A 12,500-nucleotide genomic window follows, 5' to 3' on the forward strand; every position below is an offset into this window, starting at 1 on the left:
TAATGTGGCTGTGAACTCGCCTAAAACTAAAACTCATCTTGCGGTGTTTTTGGAAGTCAAGCATTTCCCTCAAGCCAGCATCAAAGTAACGGTGAGTATTCCTTGTACAAGTGACTGTGACATCATTGTTGCTTGCTCGGCGCTTCTTGATCATCTTAAAAAAAAAAATTTGGATGTGAAATTGGTTGGAAAATTCATTTATTCTCAAGGTGCTGTTACACTGTGTAATTTTTCTTGCAACTTGTCTCACAGTTTTTTTTTTTTGACACAGAAGTTATCACATTACGAAACAAGTTGCCCTCTTAATAATCGGGACGACGATTAATCGACTTTGCTTCACCGAAAATTCCAAAAGTTTTTCTATGTTTTTTTTATTACGCGAAAACATTGCGTCAGCACTGAATTTTGGACACGCGGCCGGTGAAAAACATATATTTCCTACGCAAAGCGTACGTTTTTCAAGTAAAAAGTTCATTATAAAGTTTTCAACACTACGCAATGATTCAAAAATTCACTGCAACTTGTCTCGCAATGTTTTTGGCCGTTGCAAGGTATGCTACACTGCGCAATGTCTCGTGCAACTTGTCTCGTCATGGCGTTCCAATACAAGTTTCACGAAAAGCTGCAAATTGTAACAGTGCCTTTAGACTAGAAACTTTAACTGTAGCGTATGAGGTCTCGTGACAGTTATGCCAGTGACAATTTAAATCGTTCTCCGCCATTTGCAGCTTCATCAAAATACCATTGACAAACTATTGCCCGTGTGTTATCAAGACAGTGACCAGGTAGGAAAATAAGCTAATCTTTTTAAATAGCAACGAAATGCGCAGGCCTGATGTCACCACATTTGCCGTTTCCGCTGTAAACAAGCACCAATGATGATGATGAAAACAGAATATTACTGACTTAAGTCACGAACTTCAAAAATATCGAGACAAGATTGGCTTTTTTTCAAGCACGGATGCATGCGTGTATTTAGTTAAAGTCTGGGAGACTGGTGCCTGGAATGTCTGTGGGTCTCTATTCAATGTTACCAGCCGGCCTCTAAACAGAGAAGCGCCTCCTCCGTTTCTGGCAAGCAAACAATCATAGACATACATTAATTTTCTTTGTCTTATCCTGCCTCTGAAATGCATGTTGGATTTCATTTGCACAGGGGTATGACATCGAAGCTGTGTTGGGCAAACAGCTGAATGACATGATCTGTTACATAACAGAGCGTTCAGACCAGCCTGACGGGGCTTCCACTAGTGTCTGTTTGGAAGAGATTGTGATGTCCTAAGAGAGGGATCATTCTTGGACTTGAACCTTGCGTAAGATTCATGACTCTCATATTGTGTGAAATAAACAAAACAACTGATATACAGACACTGGCAGGTCTCTCAGTAAAGTCTTCCTTGAAATGAATGTAGGTTTATTTCAATTTAATAGACCTACGAGCTTCATTTTAGAGCGAAACTGACTCCTATTTGGGCTAATTGACGTAAAGAAATAAGAGTACTTTTATTGACCTTCATTAACGCATGGAGTTTGCGAATTACCACGGCGGCACCGGCGAAGTTGTCGTATAGCCTTACGGAAGCTCAAGCAGTGGTAGAGCTGATTTATATTTATAAAAACGCCCCTAATTTTGGGGTTGAAACTGAACATGCGATTTGAGCCTGAAAACGTTCCTGAGATGTTCTTACTACCATTTGCGTCCATCCTTGAAGCGTAACGAATTTTGCGCGCAGTGTTACTTTTCAAACGTTAACGGTTTGTCCGGTCGTGTGTCACTTTTGACCGATCAAAACGTTGGCGGTTATGTTGTGAAATTGACCACGTTTTTGACGGCATACCGTTCACGTGCTCTTTAAGTTTTCAGGCTTTCCGTGAGAGCGGAGATATTTATGAATCTGCCTAGGAAGCTTGGAGAGTTATAAACATCTATCTCCCTTGAGTTTCCAAAGACACGAATCATGGAATTTGGTATACTCTACCAAGAAGAGATACGTGATTCAGCGACTACGGGAAAAAAAATAAATGAAACCGAAGTGAAACTAGAAAGATCGAGGAGGAAATATTTCTGCTACGAGGGCATTCTGCGGACACACGCTCTTCCGTGTTTCAAGGAGCATTTAAAATCTTGATTTCAAGCGACTCCTCGACGGTAATTTACCTCATTCCAAACTTGTTGACTTTCAATTTTTTTGTCTCCATTGCAAAACAAGCTGAGACGTTAATAGGGCGGTCATGCAAAACCCGAACGCTTTCACGAAAAACCTGAAAACTTTGAGAGCACGTGAACAAAACATGCTGGTATGCCGCTAAAAATGTTGTCAATTTCACAACATAACCGCCAACGTTTCATTGGTCAAAAGTGATACATAACTGGACAAACCCGTTAACGTTTGAAAAGCAAAACTTCGCGCAAAATTCGTCACGCTTCCAGGATGGACGCAAATGGTAGTAAAGTGCCCTTGTGACCAAAATTTCAATTCTTATTTTTCTTTGGATTTCGATGCTATGTTAACTAAACACTAAGCACCAAAGTTTTAAGCCTTGCTTTCAAAGAGACATCTGTTTATTTTAGCTGGAATTTTCGTATTTAATGGTTCACCGTTACTAACTTTAAGTTCTTGAGAGAGCTGGATCGAGGAAAAAATGACGTCAAAGACTCACTAGTTTAAGAATGCAATGCGTGTGTACGCCGCAGAACTAATATGCAGCACAGAACTTTTGGACTTTAAGGCAGCGTTTACACGAACACGGTTTCACATCGACACGGTTTCATGATCTCGAACCGCGTCAAAATCGATGCGGTTTGGAAATGTTTACACGGATCCGTTTTCACCAGAAAATCCAAGTCGTAATGGTATAAGCGAGCGCTGCAATACGTGCTAAATTCACTATTTTGAATTGAATTAACAATGCAAATTTCGCTCCAAAATAGTAACCGTATTCAAATCGATGCGGTTTCGCTGTTTACACGACAGATAAAATCGCATCGTTTTGAAAACGCTCCACTTATGGCAGCGGTTCCAAATCGACACGTTTTCGATAACAGTCTCGATCGGTGTCTTGTAAACGGAAGGTGTAACCGCAGCGAAATCGATGCGGTTACAAATGAAACTGCGTTCGTGTAAACGGTGCCTAAGACTTTTAAACTCGCGTTTTGCATATATAATAAGCTGCATTCACACGCTGAAATTTTTAAGCTAGTGAGCCTTTGACGTCACTTTTCCCTGGATCCAACTTTCTGGGGTCCAATCGGTCAGTTTTGAACGTGAGTAATGGCGGACCGTGAAATGTAAAACTTACACTCAAAGTAAACAGAAATCAAAAATCAAAGCTCAAAGTTTTTGCCAGTCAGGTGTTAAGCAAACGCACTTTCAAAATCCGAAGAAAAAAAGGAAGTGATTTTTTTTTATCATAGGGGCACTTTAAAGTTGTGTGGTATTCTTGGGTTTCACTCACTTGATCAACAGCCATGTTTTTCAACGAAGACAAAAGAAGACGTTAGCAGAACAATAGCTTTCAATTCCCGGAGGATTGGATCGGGACACCAACATGGCCGCCATTTCATTGTTTGGGGACACCAACATGGCGGCCGTGACGTCATGTGAAATCCAAGAATACCAAGTTCGACTACAAACTCAGATGTTCTTCAGTGCATCATGCAAAAGGAGAACCACATTGGTTAGAAGATGTCACAGGGGCCGCTGAGTACGTTTGAAAGTGGGAACCAAGGTTTTGGTATGGATCACGGATATGTGAGGGGAGGAGTGAGAGGTTTAGAAGAAAACAACACCGTAGGAAAAAAGTGGGGGAGGGGGGAGCTATCCCCCCCAGCCTCTCCCCCTCCCGCGGCCCCTGCGTCACCAAGTTTTTGAGTTAATTTTGCCTGTTAGACCACAATTATACGTTCCTTTTACCTTTATTTATGCTTCTCAGAAAAAAACGTTCTTAACTGACGCTCAGTCAAGGTATGTTCTTAGCTTGTTCTTAAAATTTTGGGTAATTTCCGCGTTAGCGTTCTTATAAAAAAGGTTCTTACAAAGAAAAAAGAGTGAATATCAGTATATCAGTGTCGCGCGCGCTACCTCGCGCGAAGTTTTTCCTCGGCAATGTGAGATCATGGATTTTTCTAGAGTTTAGCGGCTTGACGGATAGTTAGGTCGTCAGTGATACCGAGTTCCAGACAAGTCCATGCGCGCGTGTCGTTAAATAGATTTAGCAAACTTTTTTCTCCAAGTTTCTTTTCCAGTGGTGAGATCCATATTTGGAAAGCGGCGTCCTCTCTGACATGTTAATTATTCAATTTATCTTACGCAATAATCTGCTGCCATGAGCAGTAACTTCAAATAGAAACATGTTGTTTTTGTCGAAGATTATTTTCAATGGAACGAACTGGAACCGTTAAGAGCAGTTGGAAGGTAGAGTGGAAGCAGGACAGGACTGCTTTTTCTACCGAAATTGAAGTAACTTTATCTTTTTGTTCATTTAGATTGTGCCAGTAGCCATCATGACGAACCCGACTCGCACTGTCAGAGAGACAAGACGCTTCCTTAGACAAAAAGTGAAATGTCTTCAGCACGATGCAACAAGGAAGTTAATTTGGATTGCGCAATATGCTCAAAAGCACCCTGTCCTTTTTATATTGTTTGGAATCATTGCCACTCCTGTGCTAACACCTCTCGTATTTGCATTTCTTCTTATGACGCCAGCTTTTATCGTCGTTTTTTTCATCTTAACAGTCCTTGGTGGCATCTCCGTGATCTTTTTTTCAGTTTTATCTGCGTTCATATTTATTTTTTCGTTGCCGATAGTTGCTGTCATAACGTTATGCTGCATTTCATATCGCACCACCAGGAAATCAGCTTCTCGGGTTCAAAAATTGACGATCTATGTTGCGACTACACCTTCGAGGATGCTTTATCGACTAAGAACGACACTCTACGAAGTTTGGTCACAGCTTCTTGAAGGAATATCCAGTGACTTAGGGCAACGGTTGCACGAAGGAAAATCAGCCAAATTAGTCGATGAAAAACACCGGGATTCGGACGCAAACGAACTGGAAGATCTTGAGCCCGATTATAGAGACAGAGAAAGCAAATTATATGAGGCTTTAGTCCAGAGGGAGTGGGATACATTTGAGCCATTCCCTTATTAAAAGAAACCGTGCAAACATCAGAGTAATAAATTGCCACCAAACCTCTTGCGCGTATCCTTTCCTGTGCTGAGCACAAATCGTCAAATACTCATTCCTATAGGGTGGGAGTCTTTCCGTTGGCACTGGCTGGTTTGGAACAAACAAATGAAATTTCGTCTTTTCTGCGCCGTATAGAGGATATTAAGGACCTTTAGATTCTAGGACGAGTACGAGATTTGACTGCCCTTTTTTGGCGAAAATACTGAGATTTATAACCACGACTATTAATGTTACTCTTTGTTAGCGGTGTAGGTTGCTCAGTTATTCTTATTGGTGGTAAGTGATCGAAAAATGCGAAAACCGCTACCGTGTTGTTGACTTGTTTTGACATGACGACATTTTTGCAAAACCTCGTGCGAAAATGGCGACGGTATCACGTTTTTCCCGCCAAAATAGGGAGTTTAAGATCTGCAACGCGACGGTAACGAAAACGTCATTTAAAATTCCAACTTCAGGTCAGTTAATCTTTTTCGTCATCATGTCGGCTTGTTCAACTTCTAAAAACTAGTGTAACTTTCCATGAACTGAATTAGGAGGTGCGGTGTTGAAGCTACGACAGGAAATTCAAATTCGCTGCCTTGTGTTCATGTTCTCTGAATAACTTGAGAATTTGTAATTTCACGTCGTAGATTTGCAGAAAAAGTCACAGAAATGTACAAAAATGAAAAATGCACGTGCAGAGCGTGCAAAGCTATTGTTTTTGCTCATTAAATATGCATGATTTGTGACGTTTTCGTTGCCGTCGCGTCGTAGATCTTAAACTCCCTAATAACGCTGGTTTGTGCGCGCTCACTGTTGTTCTATGAGAAAATCTCGTACTCGCAGTCGTTCTCGTCATAGAATCTAAAGCTCTCTATTAAATGGCTGCGCGGAGACACGAATTTAATCTTCGAGCGCTGATAGCATTTCTTACGAGCGAGCGCACAAACGATTGCGAGATACTATCAGCTAGAGAAGATAAAATAAATCGCATCCTCAAGCGACCATGTAATGTTCTGTTTATTATTAAAGATACTGATGAAATGTCCGGATCAAAAACAACGTATTTTATTCATTTCCGAAATGGCGAAAAAGTGGTAATCAGCCGCGAAAACACGCAAGTTGAGCAACAGGAAACTTGATGTGAAAGTTGTGAAAAACAAATCATGATAATGTCAAATTGAGCTATAAAAATATTAATGTAGTAGAGAAACATATTACAGGACAAAAGCATCTGACAAGGAAGGGGAAGCAAGGTTTTTATTGGGTAATCGTGTTACTTACCATGACGACACATCCTCACATATATCTCCACTCAGTGCGCGCGCGGTGGAGATTCTTCCCAATATTTCATTAACCCTATCTATATAATAAAATTGTTTGCATTAACGGTTCCAGGTGACACTTAGATTTTGTGCCAAGCCATCACTAGCTGAACACGTAATGCACGAAATGGAATGTGAGGAGTAACTACTTTATTTCTTCTGCTCAATCGCACTTGTACAGTTTATCTGAAGCTGATTAAAGGCAAGGCTTTAACTTGAAATCCTTTGCATATCATCTTATTGGCACGACAGCTGTTTCATCATCAGCTAAAGGTCTTGTCATAAAAGGCTCATGATAGTCTCCCCTGGCCAAAACTGGTTATGAAACTCGAGAAAAAGCAATGACATCGCGCTTCATGGTGACTTGCCGTGACCATGCACAATCTTTTGTCCTCGGTTTACAACTCAGTTTTGAGTAAGTTAATCGAAACTATAATTTGGCTGTCCTTTAGAAAATGGGTGTGGCTTGTGCATATTTGTTCATAACTATCTCTATTTATTGCCTATCTCAGTGTCTAGACGAGTTATTTGGCAAACTGTATCACTTGAGGTAATTCCTATGAAAATGACGTACTATCCTGATTTTTTCAAACTTGGCACAATTGATATTCATACACAGGACATTAAAAAAAATGCAATAAAAAGATGGGGTCACCCTGCTTGTTTTCGCGCTGTATGCCCCGTTATTCTAAGAGTTTTTTTACCGAATTTCGCGAGAAGCGTTCGAAACTAGATCAACCGGAAAAATTGTTGTTATGTAGCAAAAGCTACTGAATATTACTGAAAACTTGAACCTGCTTGTTTGTCCGGGCTATAATCTTTAAGAAAGTGATTTCAAATTGCTCAATCTTGGAAAGAAATGTAAGCAAATTAGACCGCTATAGTCATCACCTTGCACTCAGCGTCAGGCTGCAGAATGCAGTTTCACGTAATTTATAGGTAAATACTACAACTTCCACTATCCAACTTTTTTCCTCCTTAAAATATGTTTTCCGTGTACCTATTACGAGTAAATAAAACCATTTAAAATGGGGGGGGGGGTCACCATGCTCGTTTCTTCGCAACACGATGATAAATGGATGGCAAAGGGGCAATTTCGGCTTTAAAATGATCATTTTTCGCGAAAGGACTGGGACGAGTTACAGAACAACACCTTCTTAAAGATGAGTTATCATGGTTGCACTTAAGGAGGCTCGAAATAGTTTCTCCTTTTTTCAATCAAATAAACATATTCTGTCCTTAGATACAGTTAGGGTAATCATATTAAGGCGAAATCTGGCCAGGGTATTAAGTACCCATCGTAGATTTCTCACATTATATTTTCCTCCAAAATAACGTTACCATGGCAACGATATTAGACATTTCTTTGAGCCTTAAAATCAACTTCAGTTGCCTTTTTTCAAGAAACGGGACGGTGAAATTTTCCCATTTAGTGTTACCAGATAATGTTAGAAATACTCTCTAAAATATTTAAAATTCAACAAAATCTGTAGGTCAGTTTTTCAGAAAAATAAGTTTTTTTGAAATGTGCCTATAATTTTTTTTTTCACCTACAGAATTTTTTTAAATTTGAAAGACAAACGTTTTAAATTAATCTAAGCTAACATGCAAAAAATGAAAAAAATTCACCGTCCGGAAGCAGAGATATAAACGAGTAAAGTTGCAAAATCAGGAAAAAGGAGGGGGTTACAAGATCGGCATTTACGCATGCGTCACCCGCTCATTCGAGTGCACGCGCGAGTTGAGCCGAAGGTCATCAGGATTTAAATGACCATTAAACCGTTTGTGTAGAATTTTCGTAGTTTTCATGAATAGGAGATGTCTATTTACATTCATGTCTATAGGAAGTAGAAGAAAGGAGAGCGAAATTAGCGGTATTTGCTTATTTCTTGTGACCCATTTGAATCACGAGCTGACGCGAGCAGCTTACGAATTGCGTGTGTGGGTACGCGCGCGCGCTCAGCTGAAAACCCTTTCGAGCCTCCTTAAAAGCTCTTGAACAGAAAAAGTGGCCTTTGTTGCCTCTCTTCAGATGGTCGGCGCGAAACGCCGCCATTCCCGAAGTCGCAATGTTATGCGCAGTATGAGATGCGCGGTGCAAAACTAGGGAATCACCTTAAAAGTCATCGTCAAGCTTCAAGAATTCTGCGTAATTGGCTGCGAAACCATTTTCAATTCAGACTTGTTCATGGGAGTCCTGCTATGTGTCAGACAACATCATTGAACCTCCGTCCTTTATAGAGGAATCACTGGGGAAAAAACGGAAATTGAAAATTTGCATCTTCGCAAAAGCGCACTGTAGAGAGGTTTTTTGGGGGGGTCGAAAAAGAACGACGAAAGTGGGCTGTTAGCACGACGAATCATGTGTAGTCAGGAGCTCATCAAATGAAGCCTTTATCTCCACTAAATCCTTGAGTCAACCTTTCCCGAGTAAATTTGTTTTTAGGAACGGGTATGATAATTCCCTTGACGCTGAGATAGCTCTGTTTTGATTGGCTTTTACAGCAATGGACGAGCTGAATCTCCCTGGGGAGATTGGCTTTTACAAGAGCCTGATCTTCCAAGGGGTATAAATAAGTCTTCTAGGGAGAGGTTCACCCCTTTAGGCCAAGTATACGGGATTAGAAGTTCCCCTTGATGAGCTTCTGGTGAAGTTTATTAAAGCACTTAATAAACAAGCTTTCTTACGGTGGTTAAGAAGAGTAGCCTAGTGGCAATGTTCTGTAAGACGCTTAAAAATGATTTTCTTAAAACCTTTTTTAGTAGAAGCAGGAAACAGGGCTCAATATGTTCGTTTGGGGATCCTTTCTTAGACTTTAGAGTGTAATACAACACAAGCAGACTCATGTAACACTTCCCACATGTCATGTATGACAGACCACCATTAAAGAACTGTTACCTAAATGATTTGTTTAGTTTTATTGAGATCTTTAGATCTACCAACTTCTTTTAAACTTGTTCTCTTGGCATGGGTCACGTCACCAGTGCTATGTAAATAATTAATTAGATTTGCGCAAGATCAGTGGAATGTTGTCAATATTTCCCGTAAACTTTCCTGTGGTTTTGCTGATGTTTTGCAGTTTTATTACAATTCTTGGTCTCCATTTAATTACCACACCAGTCCACGTCATCAAGGGAAACAGCAAAATTCTAGGAAAGGAAACGAACATTTTGAGCCCTTTTTCCTGCTTCAACTCAAAAAGTTTTACGAAGATCATGGACCCCTTCAAATGATCATTTCCCGAGTCCCCTTAACTCTACAGTTACCATTTTTTTTGACAAGTGTGTTCTATTTATTTTTTTATTTGTCTGGCTCGTTTCACAACCATATTTATAAAATAATTAGGATAGTACGCGCACTCTCATTGGTCAATAGCTGTGTTTAAATAAGAGTATGGACACACGGCTGTGACATCACGCGAATTTTGATTGGTTGTGTTGTCAGACGCGCGTTTTGATTGGCTGGTAGGAAATATGAACTTTTTTCCGTGTTTCCATAGCTCCGTCTTAACACGAGGGGATTTGGGAGAATTCGAGACAATTATGCAAACCCTCGACTGCGTCTCGGGTTTGCGTAACTGTCTCGAATTCTCCCAACTCCCCCTCATGTTTAGATAAGGCTATGGAAACACGAAGAACCTCCTCTTTTGCTTAATTGGTAAGTCACGTGACCACAACGGAAAATGCTTAAAAACTCGGTAACTGCTTATCACAATTTTTTAACGGAACAGTATGAAAACAGTCTTACACAAAATCTGTTACATGGATTTACACAAAGATTTGAAACTTTGCACATTTCTAAAAATAAAAGTATGACGTCATAAGGCCCTTGTTTGATGCACTTTCCACTTTATTCATTCTCCGAAATGGTCCCCAATACACCTTGTTGTCTTAAGAACCTTTTGATTGAAATTTCACTTTTTTATTGGCTTTGAAAGACGGGAAAAGTGGTCGTACTCTGATCCATAACCGAGCAATGAAGGGAAATGGTTCGATACCGAGTTGACGTCAACCAGGTATCGAACCTATTCCCCTTCATTCCTCGGTTGTGGATCAAAGTATAACCACTTTTCCCGCCTTTTAAAGCCAATAAAAAATGATCTAAAAACACCACAATGTATTTGGGACGATTTCGGAGTATAAATAAAAGGGGAATAGTGAATTTAAGTGATAGGCACTTTAATCAACTGGTTTCAAAAAAATAAAGTTTCGTGTTTCACTCCCCTCCGATGCAATACCAGTAAAAGCTCTTCATTCTCACGCTCGCCCTCACTTGGCGTAGAAGAGTATGTCAAGTTCGTGGAAAACGAAGACCCCAAGGAAAATATTGCACAGGGAACAGCAAAATGCATCATATTCCTTATTACCCTGGACTGTTCCTTTCCAAGTAAAAAAAGATGTGTTTTGCTGTTTACTCTTTGAATTTACTTCTTTTTTTCCTAGAGTTCTTTATTTTCAATCAAAGGCTTCCACATAGGGGCCGTGGTGTGAGGAAAACGAATAAACTCATGAATGCCACAGATGACTCATCGGCCAATCCAGACATTTCCACACACCGCGCGCTTTTATCTCAAAATACCCAACGACATCATTTCTCTTATTCCACAAGATAAGGCACCGTGCCGTCTCACGTCGATGCAGGTGAACGTTCACGCTTCCTGCATTATTGAGAGGGGGAAGGCGAGTTAACGGAGTATCTGGGAGCGCTTGCGTTAATGCTTGTTTACGGTGGACTTTACTCTTCGAGATGTGTTTCAATCAATCTACCTCAACCCACAACCTAAGTCAAGAGATTATATTCCATCTTTTGCAATAAGAAGTTCGCAAACTGCCTTAATTTCATATTTATCGGCGGATTCTTTCACGTCGCATAACTGATGATGCATCGAACTTATATAGATTGATTTTATTTGCAATAAGCTTCCCTGACCTACCTAAACATTCTTCATTTTAACTATTTACAGACCGAAGTACTGCTAGTTTCCAGAAGGCTTCAATATTCAAGCAATATTTTAACTAACAAGGCAAGTTGAAGAATTCCTAATAAAGTATTCGAAAGTTTTATAATTCTTTAAATTTCCTACAAAAATTTTGATTATGTACAAAATGGAGGTGGTAGGCCTGTTCTTCAGAAATAGAATCCTTCCAGAGGCACATCCTGTGGTGCACCAAACTGAAAAGCTTTGTTTGTAGCTTGAGGAGCAACTTCAACATCAGAATCCTAAAACAACAATACACGGTAATAACGGTCATTAATTCATTTCATGGAGTTAAAACTTATTTGCTCTTAGTATATACTAAATCAGTGGATAGCGTTGAACGCGCGCGCTGATTGGCTACTCAAACTCCGGATATCCATCGCTATTCACCTCCGAGTTCCTCCGAGTAATTCGCTCGGCATTTTGGGCCCGAAAATGTTCTAATCTTTTCAAAAATAAATGAGTTAAAATGATCTTTTTGTGCTATATTATCTCACTGTTTTAGTGGTTCGGTCAATATCCACCACTAGCCACCTCCACTTTGGTGAATAGTTGCTAATTATTTTCTGGTCACGATTAACAAACCATTGGAAGGTACTATAACGAAGGTCAGAAGCTGGGGTTTTTCGAGTTTAAAAATTTCCTTATTTGTATGTAACGTAGCTCGTGCATTACCCCGCGCGTGCACCGGCCTTCGATGTTATTTTTGTCCATATTTGGGTCCTAAAATCCCCAGCTTTGTTCCAAGGAAAGGAGTTGCAAGTTACACGCTTTAAGGTCATCTGCTTCTGCGAAGGTACATAGCTTTCTTTGCACCTTAACACGTATTTCCCTTAAATTGGAATGATGGGGAGCAATGCATGAATTAACAGAAATCGGCCTCTGAATAAAGTAATTTCAGAACTTTAGCGTCAGAGACGAAACCAATTTAACTTGTCAATTCCGATGATACAGAGTTACTTGTCTGAACGCTACAAGTGCCATTTACCTGCTCCTCAGAAAAATATCTGTCAATTATTGCCAAGG

At 40.1% G+C, this 12,500-nt stretch overlaps 2 protein-coding genes across 14 annotated transcripts in view; one reads left to right on the top strand and one right to left on the bottom strand.

Moving 5' to 3' along the window:
• LOC137998331 (DNA repair-scaffolding protein-like) overlaps positions 1 to 4,876 on the top strand; it is a 49,459-nt gene extending 44,583 nt beyond the window's left edge. For 5 of the 13 annotated variants that reach the window (XM_068844608.1, XM_068844603.1, XM_068844609.1 and 2 more), the window contains 4 exons: positions 1 to 91; positions 729 to 785; positions 1,157 to 1,313; positions 3,416 to 4,876. The exon at positions 1 to 91 is cut by the window's left edge and continues 24 nt beyond it. In XM_068844608.1, the coding sequence (XP_068700709.1) occupies positions 1 to 91; positions 729 to 785; positions 1,157 to 1,282 (274 nt within the window). In that variant the 3' untranslated portion in view covers positions 1,283 to 1,313; positions 3,416 to 4,876. Of the gene's footprint in view, positions 92 to 728; positions 786 to 1,156; positions 1,409 to 3,415 lie in introns of those variants that run through there. The other 8 variants (XM_068844610.1, XM_068844612.1, XR_011122821.1 and 5 more) reach the window with 7 other exon arrangements.
• A 6,506-nt stretch (positions 4,877 to 11,382) lies between these two features.
• The window catches only part of LOC137998485 (importin subunit alpha-1-like), a 22,353-nt gene continuing 21,235 nt past the window's right edge, over positions 11,383 to 12,500 (bottom strand). The window contains exons 23-24 of the mRNA XM_068844615.1: positions 12,463 to 12,500; positions 11,383 to 11,716 (exon numbers count right to left, since the gene is read on the bottom strand). The exon at positions 12,463 to 12,500 is cut by the window's right edge and continues 57 nt beyond it. Of these exons, the coding sequence (XP_068700716.1) occupies positions 11,624 to 11,716; positions 12,463 to 12,500 (131 nt within the window). The 3' untranslated portion in view covers positions 11,383 to 11,623. The remainder of the gene's footprint in view (positions 11,717 to 12,462) is intronic.

The sequence above is a fragment of the Montipora foliosa genome, chromosome 1 (assembly GCF_036669935.1).
Source record: "Montipora foliosa isolate CH-2021 chromosome 1, ASM3666993v2, whole genome shotgun sequence".
Classification (NCBI taxonomy): domain Eukaryota; kingdom Metazoa; phylum Cnidaria; class Anthozoa; order Scleractinia; family Acroporidae; genus Montipora; species Montipora foliosa.